Source organism: Ciconia boyciana, chromosome 4, assembly GCF_034638445.1.
Source record: "Ciconia boyciana chromosome 4, ASM3463844v1, whole genome shotgun sequence".
Lineage (NCBI taxonomy): Eukaryota > Metazoa > Chordata > Aves > Ciconiiformes > Ciconiidae > Ciconia > Ciconia boyciana.
Window position 1 is genome coordinate 35,179,083 of NC_132937.1, and position 21,331 is coordinate 35,200,413.

At 37.4% G+C, this 21,331-nt stretch overlaps 1 protein-coding gene across 2 annotated transcripts in view; it reads left to right on the plus strand.

Annotated features, from left to right (window-relative positions):
- Positions 1 to 21,331, plus strand: part of ITGA1 (integrin subunit alpha 1) — a 76,425-nt gene that overhangs the window by 17,202 nt on the left and 37,892 nt on the right. Inside the window, exons 1-6 of one of the 2 annotated variants that reach the window (XM_072859177.1) lie at positions 9,465 to 9,664; positions 10,908 to 11,028; positions 14,193 to 14,305; positions 15,280 to 15,368; positions 15,461 to 15,575; positions 16,242 to 16,369. In XM_072859177.1, the coding sequence (XP_072715278.1) occupies positions 10,955 to 11,028; positions 14,193 to 14,305; positions 15,280 to 15,368; positions 15,461 to 15,575; positions 16,242 to 16,369 (519 nt within the window). In that variant the 5' untranslated portion in view covers positions 9,465 to 9,664; positions 10,908 to 10,954. Of the gene's footprint in view, positions 1 to 9,464; positions 9,665 to 10,907; positions 11,029 to 14,192; positions 14,306 to 15,279; positions 15,369 to 15,460; positions 15,576 to 16,241; positions 16,370 to 21,331 lie in introns of those variants that run through there. The other variant, XM_072859176.1, reaches the window with a different exon arrangement.

Genomic DNA, 21,331 nt, shown 5'->3' on the forward strand with positions numbered 1-21,331 from the left:
GTGCTACTTGCATAAAGCTGATGTAAAATCTATGATAAGGTAGCACGTATTTGCAAAAGGAGTATTGTGGGACGTAAGCGGGTGGCACGAGGTTCTTTTGTGCCTTTTGAGGAGGTACTTTTTTAACACTCGCAGATCCCATTGACTTTAGAAGACTGAGCCACTCTTAAATAACACCAAAATTGACCTTAGCTTTGCAAACTTCAATTTAGCCTGGACAAGTGGCATCTACACAAGAAAATAAAATTTCCTCACTGTTAAGCTTCCATGGTACTTTTGTGATGTTTGAAAGAAAGAGTAACAGGTTCTTTATGGAACTCCTGGTAACACCGGAATACTTTCTGAACAGGACTGGGCCAGGCAGATATCTTAAAATCATGGGTGTACTTCATGTGCTATGGGTGGGAAATATAAGTTATTAGCGCCAGTAATTCATGTAGAAAGCTCTATCTTAAACTGCATCAAAAAAACAGGATGTTTTTCTACTTCTAGAGTCCAGCTTTAATTTTTTGGGGGGGAAACACCTTCCTCTTATAATCTCTTCACGGCTAGTTCCAAATTTCCCTGAATTGTTTATTGACCAGTAAAAAAGAACATTTGCAGTAAAAAGACCTGGGATTAATTCCACAGTGCTTTCAACTGGTTTACCAGTAAAATCCCTACACCAACAGTACAGCAAAAGAGGTGCTCATGTTCTTACTGGTACTTGAGTGTCTTAGCCTTGAAAAATTAGTAGATATGGGTGATGATGCGTGTTATTATGCTGAAGTTTTCAGTACGTTGCTATTCAATATTGATAATTCATGGTGATACACTCGCTTTTGGAGACTTTGTTAACTTTTTAACTGAAAAAAAATATCTTGACTATAAAAATATATCACATAAAAGAAGAATATTAAATCACCATAGACTCTTACTGCAATTTTTTAAATTACTTCATTTCCCAAACTGCACTGTGAAATGACAATGGTAGAGGCACTGATCTTTATCATATTCCACTTCAAACATGTCACACATTATTATTTCAGGGAATAAGTTTCTAACATACACTAGAGGGGTATCTTTTGTTCTCATTTCAGCTGAGCAATACCGGTGTGAAGTTGGCCTTTTGGCTTTGTTGGTTTTTCTGATTATCTCAGCTGAGCGCTGTATGCCACTTCCTGACTTACTGGTACATGAATACCTTTCAGAAAGTTCAGTTTTATTTGTTGCCTGTAAATTATGTTCACCCCACAGGTAGGCTGGAGATTAGCTACTAAGGTATAAAACGGCAGGCCTGTGGAAGTCCTTGTCATTGTCTCGGACCATAAGATGAGTAAAGCTGCTTAAGTAAATAAATACACGTAGCAGCAGTCTGTGAATTGCCTAGTGCAATACCACTTGTTCTTGTGGAGGTTATTTTTTGTCCAAATGAACAAACCTTTTTATTGCTGCTCTTCAGTTTTTCTTAGGGTGCACTGTCTTTTGTGATGTGTATGTGGTGGTGGTTTTTGTAGCCTTTTCTAGATTAGGCAGCTTTTTATGGTTGTTTGTGTTCACGGAAGATTGTATTTAATGACCACTGTGGTAATTTGCAGTGCCACATTGTTGTCTGCTTGGATTTCTCAGTTAAAAATGTAAAATGTATGGTATCACTGAGCCATATTCTTTAAACTGTCCAGTGCAAGAAAAGATTTCTTATCACAGTTAACAATTCATAGGTAGAGACAAGTAAGGAAGCAGACTGGCTGAGGATTATCTTCTCTTTTAGCAGTCAGCAGTCATAAATTTCAAACCAGAAAAGCTCTGTGTGTCTTGGTAGAGAGCTGATACTGTGATTACCCGTGCCAGTGCACACTTGAGACAGATTTTGCTAGTGAGCAGGTCAGAGCTGATCTGTGCAAACAGGCAGTGCCTGCTACCCCGTGCTGCTGCAGGACAGAGCCGGTGTTCCCTGCAGACGTTTCGCTGCTGTGCAGTTGGGGATGAAGAGGCACTTCCATCTGACCTGGTGGTGTGAGCGTGCTAGCAGCTGGGGACCATTCATGGTGGAATTCCAGCATTTCAACAAATATGTGACTTATTTTCCATTACTGCCTGTAGCAATCTCTTATCAACTATGTTCTCACAGTAGTCATTTTTCTGGTTACTGATAGGAGAAAAAGTTTAAAAAAACATCTTGAACAGTATTATTGACAATACAGTTGATTCATTGCAAAGAATTAACATATACAATAGAAAAGACAAATTGTTTGGATGATCGTTCATTTTTTTCAGTCTAAGCTCAATGTCAAGCATTTTTAAACCTTTCAAAATTTGCTTTTAGTAACAGCAGGTTTCATCCCTTACTCTCCAGTTCTGCTCTCAGAAAACTGCAAGTATGATTATTTAAATTTAAAAAAAAATTTGGTTTAAACTTTACTACGATGCTTATGTTTGTAAAAGTGTTTTCTGTCTTAGACTGTTGTAGCATCTCCCTGTGCCATTTACATGGAGTTCAGTTTTGTAAAAATCCTTTTAATTTACATTTTGGTGGAACCTGTTAGCTTTATATAATAAGTTTGAAAAATAATGTAAGTCTTTGCTCTAAGAAGCAGTTTAAAGTTTAAGAGTTTTCAAGTCCCTGTTGAAGTACGGGAGGACGTATTGTGAACAGGGAAACACGGAATTCTGTTTTATGTAGCCGTGACATTAGAAGCTGGAGTAACACAGTGATTCCCTCTTAGGGAAGATGGCTCAGATAAAAAAAATGAATGTTCTGGTGTGTTGCAATGAAAATAATCATAGATGCTGTATTATCAGAAATAATAGGAAAGTTGTTCTCTATACAACTTGACTATAGTTTTCCAGTTGATCTTTTTTTTCTTTTAATATACACATCTGAGATTTAATTCTGAAGTGTGTCCATCCCTGCTTGGCTCTGGAATTTTTGCTTGGTCAAGCTCTCTGCTTGCTTTTGGGGTTTTTTTCCCCCAAAATCACTGCATAGCAGAGTTGTATAGAACCAAAGGAAAAGATAGATATTTTTAAGGTTCCATCTTTTCCCTTCCTCTGCACTTATTGCAGTTTCTTGGATCACAGCTGATGTGATAATTGATGCATTTTATGGACATAAAATATAAGCTATTGGCTTTTAGCATGCATGTTGACTGCATATTTTTTTGCTATACTATATAAAAACTGGCTTGGATTTAAGTTCTGTGGTGCTCTGGCTAGCTGGGTGTGAGAGGGTCATATCAGGATATTTGCACTTCCTTTTGGAGGATTTCTTCTCCTCCTGAAGCCTTGAGTGATTTGGTTGAGAGCAAGCCAATGATTATGCTCAGCATAAGGTGATGAAAGACAGAATTTTGTAGCCATTGTGAGGTAAAGAAATGGAAAAAGTTGCTGCTTTTCAGAAAGCCTTTATTGCGACTAAAGCACTTCCACTCTGATATTAGCCTTAAGACTGCTGACCTTTGAGAAAAATTACCCAACAATCCCTGAAAACAATTGGGGGGAAAAATTAACGAATAATGATACCAAGTCAGGAAGGCCAGAAAAAAAAAAAATTGTCCTTCATCCTGGTAGGGAGATAGTAACATGAGTTTTCAGCCAAGCATCATTTCTTGCATCAGTTCTCGGATTAGCACATTTCCCAGAATGTTCAAAAGAAATTTCCGCCCTCCTGGGGCATTTTATAGATGGGTGATTTTAAGTTTGATGGGTTAGATTGACAAAGTCTAGACTGATCAGATAGACTGATTTTTGTGTGTGTGTGTGTGTGCTATGATTCACTTTCTCTGGTTTCGACAAGGCTACACAGTGGAAAGCTTACAGCAGCAGGACATCAGCCTGCAAAACTGGGATTCAGCATAATTGGGCAAGTAGAAAGCTTGTAGAAAACGAGCTGAAACATCATACTTGACTTCCTATCAATCTGGAGGAATTTTGTGCAGAGGAAAACCTGCAGGTCCATCAGCAGTTCTGGAGAGTATTGTGAAGAACACATTTTTCTTTAGGTTAAAGACTCCTTGTTTATTCATTCTTTGCATGAAATTCATCTCACTCCTTTTTAAGCTTCTGAGTTTTATTTCAGAAGATAACGTACACGATCATTTCAACCATGCTTTCTGTGTGAAATCTGAGTTAATTATAGATGACTATAAATATCTTCTATGTCAAAAAAAAGGTCAAGAGATGAAGAGTCCTGAGGGCTTATAGACAAAGCTAGATGGTAAGAAACAAAAGTTATATTGGGATGTTCGGGAGGAAATGGTCTTTGATAGCAAAGGAGGGTGGGCCTGGAGGGGAACACACAGATTGTAGGGACCTGAATGGAGTTAAATGTTGATAGTTGAATAACTACATCCAAAAGATGGACGGGAGATCACTGGAGACAAGCTGAAACATTTTCTAGAAGTTGTTTCACTTCCATCAAGCTGCTAAATTTGCTAAGCCTGTGTACATCTGCAGAAGTCTAGTAGCTGACCTCACTAAGTTTTCTGTACGTGACTGCATATTTCTAGAGCTTTTTCTCCCTTCTGTGAGAAACTGCCAAGTGCTAAGAATTGTGCCGATGAGAGGACTACTTTCCAAACTTTGAACAAAATAGTTTTATTCTGATGACTGTCAACCAAGTGGGGCACATATTCTTGGTCTCTGCTATTGTATTTCCAAAAGTTTTGCCTATTGCATTGTGTTACTCATTTGGGACCACATTACAAAGCACCGATTCAGTATATTTTCAGGCTTGACACTGCTATTTTCCAGTACAAATTATTCTGTACAAAACCATCAAAAGAAGCTTTATTTAATGGGTTGTACAAAGCATTTAATTGGTTTTGAAAAGCATGTGGCTACTGAATCTGGAACTTCTTTCAAATATATATTTCTTTGTCTTTTGGGGATATTTATCTACTTTTAATAAGAAGTCTTTTTTTAAATTGTTTGGTCTCATTCCAGAAAGTCAGTCTTTTGCTCTTCAAAGGTTAAAGATTAAAGAAAAAATGCTGGAGGCAAAATTATACAAAGGTTCTTTTCTAGCCCTGAAAAATAAAAAGCTTGATTTAAGCAGTACTGAAAAAGTTTCAGAAGTTGAAACTTTTTTTTTTAATATACAGCTTTATTTGAAATATGCTGATATTTAGCCAGCCAGAACTGAATGCAGCAGGAACTCCTACCACAGCCTCCTTGGCCTTCCGCAATAAGGCCAGAGCACTGTGGCCCCCGAGCTCACAGATGGCAATTGTACCATGCTGTCGTATTTTCTTCCACTTGCAATGTCTGTGACTGAATCTCTTTTTCATAAGACAAGACTGTATAATGCTGCAGTGACATTATAGCAGATGAAGCAAAAAATAAAATGCCGAGATTCTCCGATTTGCTGGTCCAGCAAAGAATCCACTTTCACGTGTTTGAGCCATGATTTCACAAATAGCATTTTTATAGGTATGTCTTTGAAGAAGATGCATGTTTAATCTTCCCTTGTGACCAGTGAGATGCAGTCCAGCCTTGAACCCAAATCCACAGTGTTGTGTTGATGCAGCTAAAAAGATCCAGCTTTCAGCAGGTTTTATTTGCTGAGGCTCAGTGCTGCACTTACTGAAGGACACAGTTTGTTCTCTGCTACTGGCTTGATTCCAGCTAGCTGAGAGCAGCAGCACAGGCTTGCACATGCCAACACTCAGTGGTATCAATTTCCTCCAGTAAAAGAGTTTTCTAGTTGCAGAGGATGATAATATCTGCCATAGTTTTGAAAATAAGCTTTTGTGGGAGGCCAAGCCAATGCTCCCAGTCCTGCTCCCCTCACTGAGTAACTGTCACCAGCATCCCAATCGCTGCTTTTATGCTGTTTGCTTCGTACGTTTTCTAAGATCACAACGTAAGACAGGTAGTCTTTTACAATATCAGCAGAAAATACTTTTAAAAGCAATCAGTTACTGCCTTACAAACTAAGATATCCTTCCTACTGTCACTTAGCTTTCAGTACATTTTGATCAGATGCACTATTCTGTGTTGCTGTATTGCACTCTTGTGTTGTTTGCAGGTCTTTAAAATATCCTCACAGCACCATTGGTTGTAATATGTGCTGTACAGGACATCAAAGCAATTTTTTTTTTTTTTTTTGTTTTTCCCCAGGAGGTCCAGATATAGGAGAACTCCATAAAACATTTTAATCTTGTTTTAATCTTCAGCTTAAATTTCTCTCTCCTCTTTTATCTTCCGGGAGGGAAGCAGTCTGATTTTTGTTCTGCTAATAATTTTTTTTTTTAGTTTCCTGATATTTTCCAGTTGTGCATACTTTTGCAAGACATTTCTACTTGGTTTGTTGTCCTCCTTGATTGCACTTAGACCTGCTTTGCTTCAGTCTCTTCCTGCAAAATGCGGAGGAATTAATAAGGACACCTGAACTGCTATAGCAGCAAGTATGAAATGGACCAAAATAACACTTTGACCACATGCTGCTGGGGAGAAGTAGTGTGTGGCCAACGTGTAAACCTTGTTCAATGCAAAATGCAAATTTGTCATTTCCCATTTTTGCAAAAAACGTTTGTATTTCTCAGAATAAGCACCATTTATAGAGGATGCAATTGTTATTTGCCACAGACCATACACAGATAAAATATCCTAACTGAATTTACTCTCTTCTCTTGGCTAAATCAGTCTTTGTGATGTCATTTATGGTGGGTGATTGGCGGTGATCTGTTTTTCATCAGTAAAGAGCCAGGTGTTAGGCTTTGCTCTACAGTTCGGGTTATGTTTAGATACATCTGTTCTAGGTAAATAAGGATGCCTATTCTGCAGTTCTCTGTTTGCAAAGGTTAGAGTGGCCAGGCAATATGTGTGTGGACAAGCACCAGGGAAATCTAGTTTTGCGTGGTTTGGAAGTTGAATAACCAGGCAGACAGCACAAGCATTTGGTTAAAAGATCTCATTAAATAAAACAGAAAAAAAAATGATTAGTGGCTACTGGACAAGTATGAGCTACTACTCTAGGTTTGTAATACAAATAATATTTGGGTGGTTGTCTTGGTGACTGAATGTTAACCTTTCACGTATAGGTACAAACTGTGCTCAGCAAAGAATGCCACATGCATCAGCAAGTGTTCTCCTCAGTTTAAATCAGTAGTGAGAGGGATGTTGTCCCAGCTTTTCTACAGTGCCTCATTTCTTGTAGAACATGAAGTTAAAAGCTGGAACTTCAGTTTTATCCTTTGATAAACATTTATATTCTGCATTTCTGATCAGTGCTTTGATCTGTATTTTTAGTAATTCTGTTAACACCACATGAAATCATTCAAAATCTTATTTAATTTACCTACATTAATTGTGATTAAATACATGGTCAAATACTACGTACCTCACAAAAAAATGTGGTTTTTTTTTCTCCTTAATCCCCATAACTCTCAAAACAATCCTCTCCAACTTCCCTATAGCTCTCCTTTTTCCACTGCTTCTGCCGATAGTCCTTTTAATTCATATACAGAAGTTTGCTAGAAACAGATGAGGATGTGTGCATCGTAGACAGAAACTGGAAGTTTGGAAGAGTGCAAACTAGATATTGCTGTTAATATAAAGTATCATTTTCACAGTCACAATCAGTGATATTTTTAAATGTTCTGAATCATCAGCTCATGTGTACAATGTTCTTTGTACTGAAAAATGAAACAAAATGTGAAAGCCAGGTTGCCATAATCATTAGATTATTGTTCATTAACAGTGTAATGTGTGTCACCGTAAACTCCACTTTTCCATTTGCTGTCTGCAGATTTGAATGTATCTTTGACTAGTAAGATTTCCTTTTACAGAACCTGTGGAAAGTGTAATAAGATACCTTTAAATCTATTAGTTATTTATAAGTTAATCTTACACTGTTTATCATGACCCTTACTTTTATTCAGAAACATTATGCTTATGATGTTTCATAATACATGGAAGCCACAGAAGGTCAGGTAATACATTTGCATATTAAAATATGCCACACAGTTTGTGTATGAAGTCAAACTTTAAAGCATTTGATTTCTGGGTAAGATAGAATGGGAAGATGAGAGAGCAAAAGCACAGCCATACTGGATCAAATCAAGACCGTATTTTATCCAGTATCATGTCTGCAGGAGTACCTGTAAGCCGATAGCTAGAGACAAAAAATAACTGAGCAAGCATATATAGTATTCCTCTTCCAGTTTCTGAATATTTCCAGCTGAGAGGATTTCCTGAAACAGATATGCATTCTGTATGGTTTGTAACCTGCAGTGGTTTTGTCTTCCATTAACTGATTCAGTTACCCATTGAATACATAACATTTAGCATCCAAAACATCCTTTGTCAACAAGGTCTGCAGGTCTACTCCCTGCTGTGTGGAGTCACCTGCTTTTTATTTCTGACCAGTATGGCCCATCTAGCTTCTTTTGATTCCTCTAGCTTTATGTTTTAGAAGAACATTTATTATTATTGCTGGTTCTAATTTGACCTCACTCAGAAGCATGAGAATTTGGGGGGCTAGTAGCAAATAGCTGGCATTTTTTTGTCTTCTAGTTTGCTTGTTTTAGCATTTCACATTTTCAAACTTTCTCTGACAGCTATGAGGATTATAAGTGTATTCTTTAAAGTTATGAGCTCTGAGTATATCACATAACAGATTCAGGAAACTTCAAGACCATTTAGTACAGTGAATGCACAGGAAAAATCACAGTAGCTGTCAATACTGCATCGTTGTGAAGAAATTCCGTGTCTGTCAGCAAATGATGGAATGATGATGGAGGATATAATGATGGAGTGTACAGAGCAAAGAGTGCACATGTGAACTCTGGTAGCTTTAGGAGAAAGTAAATTGGAATAGATGAGCTGGAATCTGTGACATTTAGTATTTCATATCATAATATGTTTTAAATATTATCATAAGGTGAAAAAAAAATGCTTCTGAAGACCTCAGGAGGATGTTCTGTCATCTTATTCAGGGGCTAAAGTAAACAGATTTCTGGAGATCCTCAAGAGGAAAGTCAACATGGATAGATTTTGCATCTACCTTTCTTCTTCAACTAAATAATGAACTTAGACACTTTAGCAGGTGATCTCATTAGAATGGTTTCATTGTCAAGGAGGTAGGTTGGGAGTCTAAATGACGTGGTCTGAATCTCACACAGGGTGTCAAAAATAATAATAGCAATTATTTTTACTCTAAAATTCAATAAAAGAAAATTTGAACCAGTGATAGCTTGACTGAATTTTTAAAAACTAATTTTGTTGATTTTAAATGATGACCAAGAGTAGGGGAGGAAAACACCTATTGCACATGAACAGGCATAGCAGAATTTCTTTAAACATAAGCATTTCAGGAAGACAAAAGATGCATGGATTACTTTTCCGGCGAATTATTTCCTGTCAGACCATCAGCCATGAATTTTTTCTTATCTTTTGCAATGAATCATTTCTGAAGAACGAAAGTAAACTGTTTTAATTTGTTCACTTCTTTATATTTCCTGACTCTGACTGGAGGAAGAAAAGCTAACATAACACAAATGAAACTTTTCCTTTTTTGCGATCCAGTGAAACTGGAAATACCTCCTAAGTGATAAATAGTCTTTTGTGATAATTTTACTGCAGTAAGCAGGAAGTAAGATGCTGAGAGAGACAGATTAGCATTGACCACTTGGGATCTTAATTATAGTAACAAGCTTTCTATGAGAATATCATCGTCTCAATGGTGAGTAACACAGATGTATTTTAGTAACTGGACATTATTTAGATGCTTTGACATGCAGCAAGTATTATGGATTTGGGTATTTTTATGTAGCTGTTAGATGTCAGTAAATGATCATGAAATGCTTCTTTGAAATGACATGAAAGTTGTGTAGAATTGTGTTTTTAAGTAGTCTTGATGTTCTCCAAAGTCAACTAATTTTTAGCTCTTGTGTATTGAATACACAGCTCTGCAGCAGCAGTCAGTGGTTGCTTTTGAAGCTGACTTCAATAGGACAAAGATGGAAGAGGTCACTATGAGAAATAAATAAAGATAAATAGCCTTATTTTTATGTATAAGTAGTAATTTTGGCATATTAATGAGCCTCAGGGTGGGTTACGATTATCACTTCAAGCTGGAGTTTTCACCCCATATACCTCATTTTTCTGAAACTTGCTAAACAGTCATGTTTTTACAGTATTTCCCTGATGATCATGGAGCTTTAGGGGATGGGAATCAGTCTGAAGAAGCATCTGCTCTCATGACTGATCTCATCATAGTCCAACACCACCATTGTAGAGCAACTTTTTCTAAGTGGGTAAATGTTGGATTTCTGCAAATAAACACATACAGGTACTTTTGAGATAACAGCATCTGGTTGCATTAAAAATTTATTCTGTTCTTTTCCAAATATGAAAGATTTACAGGTACTCTAGAATATAATTAAGAGAAAACTGTATGCTTTTTTCTCTCTAATATAGATTAAAATTAAATACATCTGAAAGCTTTTCCTCATTCTTTTCCTATGTGTGTCTTCTGCAAACAGTTGAAAATTAGTTAATTCTCAAATTTATGAAAACTTGAGAACTACTACCTTGAATGATGGAAGGAACATGTTTTGTAAAATTTCTACATTAGAAATGCATGGAGCTAAAAGGAGTAAAAATAACTAAATAGTTGTTTTATTTACTATTAAAGGTAATAATATTCTACTTAATGTTATTTGAATTGTGATTTACAAATGAGTGATGGACTTTGCAAAATAGGTTTTGGATACAGAAGTCCAGTTGCTAACATCTCTGAATTTAGCTGCATATGTATATGTGAGGAAGTACATTTTAAATCTCTTACCAGCCATGATAAATATGCTCAAAATGCCACTTTAAACCCCTGCCTTGTACCCTCAGTTAAGTCATAATTGAACTTTGATTTATTAAAAGTCTTGGGGTTTATACATATTGCTACATATTGCCTTTTTTTTTTAAAGCTCTCTTTCACCTCGTCGGCTCTTCCAATGTTGACGTGAAAAATGCGATGACCTTCAGTGGGCCTGTGGAAGACATGTTCGGGTACACAGTCCAACAGTATGAAAATGAGGAAGGGAAATGGTAAGTTATTTTATTTTCTTAAATGGAAACTCCAAATTATCAGGTATTCAGTGACTCAGGTGCTATACTATTATTTGTAAGTATGCCTGATACGTAAGGGTCAGATTCTGTCAGTCAGATTTCTTAAACTAATGCACAGTCCTAAGGAAACCTGGAAAGACTGAAATACTGAAAGATTGAAATCTATATCTACATTTATGTCTTCAAAGACATAAATGAGTTCACAAAGTGGGTAAATTCCCTCGTTGATGGAGCTAAGAAAGTTTTGTGTTATGCCTGAGCCCTCTTTTTTCTATTTACCAAATAAAGTAATTGTTTATCTTTTCCTTTTGTTAATGTATTGGCAGTGAAGTGGCTCCTGTTTTACCTAACTAATGTATATTATGTTTTTTTTTCTAAACTTTTCTGTCAGAGATTGTCTGAACTGAGTTTTTTAACTGGTGGGAAGATTTCCCTGTCAAAATATTTATTCATACAGTACTCCACCTCGACTTCTGGAGGGCTAATTATGTCTTGTAATTGGTAATACATTTGCATTTGGGACTTGGAGCTTTCTTCTTAACCTGTCTTTTCCTTCTTGTTGCTCTCCTGAACTAGAACTTGCATTTTGGTGCATTTACTGGTATCATTGCTTCTTGATCTTTTGATAAACACCTGCTTATGCTTTTCCCTTGTAAGAACGAACTTCACAGGCTAACCACTGGGCTGGAGGTCTGAAATAACAAATGAATGGTACAAGGTTTGGGGATCCTGAGATCTCCGTTGTTCTTTGCAGATTACTCTGGTTTTCCCAGAGCTTTGCCAGCAATTTGACGTTCTTGGTAAACCCAGGGACTCCTGCGGGCAGCCTGGGATGATGGGCACGTGGCTGGGGTGACTGTTCTGCAGTGCCCAAGACTGCTCTGCAGTGCCCAAGCAATTCCACCCTGCAAGCCCCAGGCCTGCCTGGCTCTGAGAATCTGTCCACCACTGCAACACGGTGTTCACCAGTAGCCATAGGGGATGTTCATGGAAATGAAATTGCAGAGCTTGCTTTTGAAAATGCTAGCTCTTGATTGCCCAGGTTGTAGGATGTTTAAATATACATCTGCATGAGGGTCATGGGAGAATAATAATGAACTTCCTTGAGCTAATTTAGACCTTCAGGAAATGGTATCCATTCTAGGAGCTGGGATTTTGCAAAGTAAGCAATATGTTGTAAAGTGCCCTGAAACCTTTCAAGAGCAAAAAATAACATGAGCTGGAAATGGCGACTCTTCCATCTGAAGGAAGGAAGGAAGATCCTGTATCTGAAGGAAGACAGGAATCTAAACTGGTGTGCTAGATCTGAACATCTCTGAAATTAAACTCCAGAGCTGCTGTGAAATTGTCAAGCTTTCAAGTTGCTTTCAGCATAGCAACATCCAGAGCAGGAAATCTGTAGGTTGACAGTTAAAAATAAACATACAAAGCAGCCTTGTGATGCTTTGGCAACTGCTATAATGCTACCTAGATACCACAGATACAGCTTTTCAGCAACAGATGTTCTGTAAACCTGACTGCACTTGTTTCTCAATAAAACGGGGGTCCCCTAAAAAAATCCCCTATGCAAAAAGACAAAATAGCCTTTCAGAGCACTTCTGTCTGTTCATGGGGCTCTTTCTTTCTGAGAAAAGAACAGCACGGGGACATAACCTTGCTGAGTATTGATCACCTCCCGTGGGGTGTCAAGCACACTCAGCTTCTCTACAGTTAAATGGAAGTCAAGGATGCGTGACAGGCTGTGGTGCCTGTTTCTAAGTTTTGGTGTAAAAAATACATACATTACAGTATATAGTTTGAAAGAGCAGTCAGATCCAGTGTATACTTGGAGCATTTTATTTTGCTTTAGAATTAATTAATTTATTATTCATTCATTCGTCATTCATTCAAGAAAAAATCTTAATGCATCACAATGAGCTATTCCATATGGTTTTTTAGAAGCTGGATTGTGTACTGGGATAAATTCTTCTTTCTGTCTTTTTTAAATTCATAGGCTATATTTTACCTATTATGTAATTCTATTCAAATATCTTCTGCCTGGACTCATTAATTTATGATTAAAGGTTGAAATGGTTCTCTCAATAGCTCTTCACAATCATCTAAGTGTCCAGGAGCGAATCTTACTGAACTATTACTCTTAATGGCAGGATCTGTGTTTCCAGTGTGTGCTGTGTGCTGTGAATTCTAATTTAATCCAAGTTCTTCCTTACACATTTAATGGAGCCAGTTGTTATCTGCTGGGTAATGCTGGACTGTTTAGTGTAGCTGATGAAGATTTGAGGACAAAACCAGTGTCCATCTCTGAACAGCATTTCCTGATGAAAACTGGATTTAGGAGTGGATACTAATTCTAATTTAATCCAAGTTCTTCCTTACACATGTAATGGAGACAGTTGTTATCTGCTGGGTAATGCTGGGCTATTTAGTGTAGCTAATGAAGATTTGCAAACAAAAACAGTGTCCATCTCTAAACAGCATTTCCTGCTGAAAACTGGATTTAGGAGTGGATGTTAATTTGTGGTGCTTACAAAGTACTATATGAGAATAGTGGGTTTTGATCACACCAAATTTTGAAAAAAAATGCCCAGGATAAAAGTCCTTAACATTTTAAAAATTTGAAATTTCTTTTAATAACCCTTTTAATAACATTATTTTTTATTAATGAGAGGAAAAATTATGTAGTTTACACTGCTGGCTCACTTAATATTGAATTCTTCTAGCTGCTTGTGAGCCTTTCCCTTGGCATTTGGTCTCTCAGCATTGAAAATACATTTTATTCTAAAATATATTAAAGATCAAGGAGATATTAAATAAAATAGATATTTCCTTCTGTATTACTTTTAATACTTGTCATCCACCTACCAATATTGCTTTTATTTTCCACTGGAATTTTTTAAAATGTTATTCTATTCTGTAATTTGGTATATAGGCACATTTCCTTTCTGTGTCCTTATTAAAGAGGAGACAGAATGGTTGGTTGCTTTTGCTTGTATCTGAACTAGCATAATAGATACTTTTCTTGCTCTCCATCCTGTACTCTGTGCAGAGCTTGCTGCAGCTGTGCTCTCTCTGTAAGTTTAATTTGCTGACTTTTTGTGCCTTTTAAGAAAGAAGAAATTTCAGGTAACTTATTTCATTTGCAGGGTACTTATTGGTTCACCGTTAGTTGGCCAACCTGAGAAAAGAACAGGAGATGTATACAAATGCCCTGTAGGAAGGGACAACCAATCACCCTGCATAAAACTGAACTTACCAGGTATGAAAGAAAATAAAGGTGTGTCACGTGGAGGAGTAACAGAGGTCAGATCTTAGGAGATTTTTAGCTAGTAAATATGCATTAGAATTGTTTCTATAGAGAAAATTTACTTACGACTCTGGAGCTGAATGTGAAGGAAGTTGTATTTGTAGCATCAAAAATCATTTTATTTTAAAGCTTCTCATTGTCCCATGGAAAACATGCTCATAATTTTAGAATGGGATTTGGCTGTGTTATCAAAACTCGGTTATGACTAGCATTAATTGACTGTGGTTGGCAGTCCTGGCCATGGAGCCAGAAAGGCCATGGAGTATAGATGCATGGATTACCCTTTCCAAAGCTCTCTGAAGCCAACAAGAGCCTTCATAATGCCATCAGTAAGCTTTTGATGAGAACGTAACTAGCCAGAACCAGGCTGATGATGTTAGTATGATACAGGTAAATATTAATAATTTTCTTGCTCATGTCAAGAGATACACAATGTAAACAGGAAGAGACTTCCTTTTAATATGAATTTCACTAAATACACCTGTCATGGTATTTTTTATCTCTTTTCCCTTGAAAGCCTAAATGTCAGTAATGTAATATAACAGTAACAAATCTAAAAGCTGTTAAGTCATTTCTAGCAGGCAAGGGTAAAAATGGAATGTTTGTTTTCTAATGAACAACACTGTGTGAACAGTAATCTCTTGCTTTCATGATGTGCTGTTATTTTTACTTTTTTTCTTTTTCATGGTTCAAGAAAACTATTTGAGACAGAAACCCAGACAAATTTTCTGGGATAAAAGCCAGTCTCAGAAATTTTTCTTGATTGTTGCAATTGAAGAAGGAGGAGGAAGGGTGCTAAAATATGTCACAAAACCAGTGTCAGTCTGGGTTTTATTTTAGAAGCTGGAAGCTCCATGCTAGAGGATATATACTTTAACATTTTGTTTTCATGTTCCCAAATACTTAACATTTTAATCTATTTATAGCTGCTACTTCAGTTCCTAACGTCATGGAAGTAAAAGAAAACATGACTCTTGGAACAACCTTAGTGACTAACCCAAAAGGAGGCTTTCTGGTAAGAAAGGACTTTTTGCCAATTTTAAAAGAAGGCTGTTTTTTCCTCAGGTACCATAACAAAAACATTTCACTCTTTTTCATCTTTTAAAGGCATGTGGACCACTTTATGCTTATAAATGTGGGCGTTTGCATTACACCACTGGAGTTTGCTCTAATGTCAGCTCCACTTTTGAAACCGTTGAGGCGATTGCTCCATCTGTGCAAGGTATGCATGCCACAGGAATTCTCTTTTGTGTCCGAAAATACAAAGTGCCAAACAAGACAAATGTATACACATAGGCATACCAGAAATTATGAACTGCTTAACTTAGCTACCAGCATTACCAAGTTAAGTAAATGTTTTCATTGTCCGTATATAACCTAAATTCTTGCTACTTTTGGAATTTATCTCAATATAAACAATCATTAGAGTGCTATGTGACATCCAAACACGAATGCTAAAAATAGTTGCTTATGTTTTTTACTTATGGCCAAAAGACTCTTTTTAAACAATGATGACATGTTAAGACCTAAAACAAACCCAATTTAGTAATATAGATAAAAATCTTAAAGACCTCGTCCTTTGGAAAAATCGAAGAGGAGCAGATTGACATTGAAGAAGGTAGGGTTCACTAGTAAATACTCCAGTTATGTGATCTTCTAATCCCATTCTTAAATTTCTGCTTACAAGAAGGTGCCTTGCTGATAAAGAGAACACAAACCATGTAAAATAGGATGCAAAAGTTGATGAACGACAGTTGGCGTCAAACATGTCAGTTTAGCCCCAATGCAGAAGGGTATGCATTTGTTACTCATCACAGAAGTAACTGGAGCTGTGAGATATATTTGATCCTTGTTAGTATCAATTCTTATGTGGAAATTTGTGTTGCAGAGTGTAAAACCCAGTTGGACATCGTCATCGTCCTCGATGGGTCCAACAGCATTTATCCATGGGAGAGTGTCACAGCCTTCCTAAACAGCCTCCTGAAAAACATGGATATAGGTCCTCAGCAAACACAGGTAACATGGTAGATATTTTATGGTTGTTTAATTTGGAAGGAAAAAAAGGATTTACAGGAAATGGGATGACAGCATTATCTATGGAGCTCTTCATTTCCAAGAACTTACAGCAATGGGGTACTAAAACAAAATAGCTGAAACCACAACTAAGTCAGTGTCTGATGCCAAGTAGCAATGTCAGAGAGGCTCTCCCTCCCCCTACTGCTCAGGCAGTCTGGAGAAACCGACTTTCTAACCTAGAGACAAAAGTTAAGTGCATTAAGTGAGGCCATTTGAACATTGTCCTTTCCCACTTCCTTCATCTCCACAACCACTTCTTGTTTTCTTTTGTACTTCATAGCACAAAGGTCATTTCTGCTCCTCCGAGGTGCACATGCATGGTTCAGACAGCCTTTGATTATAAGCTTTTTGGAGCAGCGTTCAATATTTTGTACTGTGGAGCATTGAGCATACAGCTTTTAAACATTTGAAATCATAATTAACGAGTGGCTGTTAAGCCGCATGTTATTAATGTCAGAAGCTGCATTTATATAATAAGTGGAGAGGGCCAAATTCCCAGCTGCTATAAATCTGCATGGTTCCACAAGAATTAATGGAGCTACAACCAATTACCCCAGCTGAGGATCTGACATATGTTTCACAGTCTGCTGAATAGAGTATGTAAATAGCAATTCCAGCAGAACTCGGGAAAGGGGGAAACATGGACACTGGGATATGTTTTAACACAGAAAGCTTTATTAACAGCAATGGAAGAAAAAAGGTCTTCTTTTCACTCTCCCTTTTCCCCCTCCCAAAATCAAGGATTTTCAGGGATCCTGTATGATATTTGATATGCTGAAGGCCAATACTTAGCATTTTTGCTACTTCAGGTTAGCTCCTAACATTCAGCTCCTGCCTTCACAAAGGAGACTGTGAGAAGGTATAAAGCATACCTCTGTTTGCAGAGAGTATCCCTGTCATTTTCCAAGTTAATTGGGGTTTGTGAGTTATCACCCAGCTCCCCTGTTGGCTGTACTGAACACTGGCTGATAAAATTTACTTATAAACTGTCAACTTCACAATCGTGTACTATTAATTTAAACAGGTTGTTCTTCCAGATATTGTGAGGAAGAAGGAAAAACGCTTTGTCAAATTTAACAGAAAAGAAACAAAAAAAATAAATTCTTCCTGGTCCCTTAAGCTGGTGATTACTCAAACATGTGCCATCTTGGGAAAATACTTAAACCTGAACTTCCCAGTACAGGGCAATGGCTGCATGGAAATCATCACTGCCTTCTGCTCAAAGGGCTTCATGGGAACAGTACACAGGGCAGTCAACAATATTGCACCCTCACCCCTCTTCCTCACCCTGCAATTCCCAATTTTTTACATTGCCACACCTCTGTTATGTTTGTTTTTGGAATCTTGCCTCGTCTGTGCATGTCAGCTCATGCACAAAAGGTCCCTTGCTGGCCTGAACTTCAGCAGCCCACCATCTCCACCCACAAAATCTGTTCTACCACAGTTTGGCATAGGTAACCCTCTTCTCACACATACACTTATTCACTCAAGAACTCAGCTTTGGCATGTGGTTGCTACAGAGCAGAAACATTTGAGAGGGAGATAAGAAAGGGATAAGGGGGGGAGAGGCTGAAAAACTGGAAATGGAAGGCAAAAGCTAGGTGGAATTTTCTCGGTTCCTCTTACCTTCTTCCCCTCCCCAGAACACATCCCATCTCTCTCCTCTCCTTTGAGCCCCCTGCTTGGGCACCCTGGCATGGCCAAAGGTAGTAATGAGTCTATACCATCTCCTCCACCCACACTGTCTCCTTTCTCAGAAACTGTGTTTAAATGACTGTTGAATGGGGAAGGGGAGAAACAACAGAGCAGGCTTATTTCTCTCCTCTCTTCTAGGAGCACAGAATAGAAATATATGAACAATTGTTTACTTTCTGTCTGTTTAAATTGATTTTTCCATGTTCATCTTTGGGGATTGTTGAGCACATAGAAATCAGGAGACTTTCACTGACTTCAGATTGTTTTCCTCTCGTATGGGAAAGGAATGAGGTGATTACAGAATAACTCCTTAGCAGCTTGGGGGTGACTTGTTCAAAACCATGTTTTGATTAGAGGCTTGCAAGATTTTTTTTCCACTTACCCCCTCCTTAAACAATGGTCATTAGATTTGTGGCAAGTCAGAAGAGAATTTCCTCAGTGTCCCAAGTTTGGCAAATTTGAAAGTGAAAGCCAGAAGATTCAGATGCAAAAAGCCAAAGTTTACCATATAATTTTTTCAGAAGTATTTCCTTCCCTTCCTCTTTCCTTTCTCCAGAAAATCCACAACACCATACTGATGGTTAAGCTGCATATCCTGAGCTTAGGCATAAAAGGAGTAAAGGGAAAGTGGTGATAGAAAAGTGGAAAAGAAAGAAGAAATTAAATGAGAAAAAATGGTACAAGTAGGAACAAAATATTTCTTTTGGCCCTATTCCACATTTTAATGTAACTGCAAAGCAAGATAATTTTTTTCCTCTTTTTTAAACTTTTGTAGAGATAATTGTCTTTTTAATATGAGGATGTGTTTTTTGATCCTCATGTATGAGCAACCTTCAAAAGAGAAAGCAGAATACTTTGTTATGCTCAATTCCAGCTTTAAAGTTATGTTGGAATGGCCTTCAGAAATTTTCAGACAGGTTTTATTTCTCCATTATTATATGACATAGACAGTTATGGGTGTGTTTGGCCTATACCTTATTATATCTCCAAAGGGACTGTATCAGCAGACTAATAAGTCATGCCATGTCATATCTTATGATCAGTTTTATCTCCAAAAGAGCATAAGTGTATTAAAGAGGTATTAAAAAGATTCAGGATGAAAAAAGACCTTTGCAATAGTTTACAAGTAATTTCTGTCTGAGTCCCTGGGAGCAAACAAAATGTAGCAGAATTCATTCAGTTTTGCTTTGATTCAGGTGTCTTTAGCAGGCTCTCCATATGATGAAATGTATTATCCATTAGTGCTTCCCAAGGCATCTCCGCTTTTCTTTTGCATTAAATATGATTTAAGTACAACTGAAAATATTTCTGATTTTCCTCCACATCCCAATGGTGAAAATCCTAGCATATAATTTCATTTTGGTTTTTTTGTTGTTATTGTTTTTTACCAAATGGATTAGCGTAATAATTTATTGGAAAAGCCAGAATGTACTTTCCAAATAAGGGGCTGTATTCACTTATAGAACAACAATAAATAATTGCCCTCAGAGATGTTTTGTCCCAAAGTAGAACAGTCCTTCACTTGCCTGTTCTCTCCTACAACACTTTTTCACAGGAACTGGGGACAATTAAAAAATTATTCCCTTGTGTAATATAAAAGCCATGGAATGCTAAGGAAGGGAACATAAACTTAGGAATTACAAAGATGTTGAATAGATTATGGTCAGTAATGCTGGGAAAAATATTAGGTTTTCTGGAGCAGAGCAGAATTACATCCTTTTGTGTAGTACTATTGCATTTTCCAGATTTAAATTAAACAAGCAAATCAAAACATACAACTCCTGTAAGCATCATTTTTAGGGGCTTGCTGAAGTTACACAGTTTGAACAGGTTTATTGTCCTGTAAAGGCACATTTGCATGACGTAGATGTGTCATTTATAGTTTTCCAGTAAATTAAAAGGCTACAAAAGCTCAAACATTCATTGCTATCTAATAGAATATAATTCTAATTTTACAAGGTGGACTTGATTCTGTGATCCTGTAGGAGACTGGAACATGCAGCCTAGTAGTATTTTGTAGGTTCTGGGAAGCTTTTCGTTACCCTTTTTTGAGGAATGGCTCATCTTTGATGCCATGAAATATGTAGAACATGATGATCAGTGTTTTTAAAGCTAGTGCTAAGAAAGGGTCCCACAGAACAATTGTATCCCATAAGATAACCACATGCCCCCCTTCCTTCCTGATTTACAAGCTATGCAACACAGTGCAGTTTTCCAGACTCGGATGTTCTTCCCATTCACTTCCTGAGAAGGAAATGCTCAAAATGTTTACTTGCTGTGATCACGGACAACGTTTCCTTTCAAACAGGAAATTATACAACTCAATGTCAGCCTGTAACCTTTTTTAGGAAAACTACAACACCAACATGTGTCTCCAGAATCATGGAAGACTGGCAGATACTTTTCACACTGACAGCAGTCAATAGCTGATTTAATCCTTGGTACCAATAAAATCCTCAAAGCTGCAGATAAAGAGCCTGTGAATCCACAGAGGTGGGCTCCCTGGCATACAATAGTCTCTGGCTACACTTGTGCATGGTCCTGGAATACTTAAGGCACTCCTCCTGCTCCGAAAGACCAAACATAATTAAAACTTCTTGTTTATCACCAGTTAATGGCAGTCTTTTTAAATGACTAGCAGCATCCTGTTCAGATTATTTTGTATGTCACTTAAGAGGCATGCCACAAAATAGTTGCCTTGGAGGGAACAGATTAGAAATTTCATCTTCAGCTTGAGGTTTAGTTGGTGCCACATGACTGCTCTGAGCAGTAATACAGTGTGTGCCCCAGCATGTTGTGTAAACACTGTGCAGGATTAATAGGCTACAGCCCATGAGAACATGCAGGCTCTGGATGCCGTCAGCTACAGGTGGAGGAGGGCATGCCTCCGAGAGAGAATTAAAATATTTTAAAAGGGAGCAACTTGTCGTAACTTTGAACTTACATCAGTTCTTCCAGATTTGATTGTATTTTCAAAAGGATACAGAGATTAAGTGGGATAGATTTTGCTACTACATACCATTATAATTATAGTCCATAATCATATGTAATTAGCTTTTCATAATGATCGTGATATTGATGTTTAGTATCAAATATTTATCCAACTCCAACCCTTCTACTACAAGCAAACAATCTGAGAGGCTATGAAAGTACCTCAAAAAACACCTATAAAGCAATTGCAAAGTACATACTAAGCCACTTCTAAAA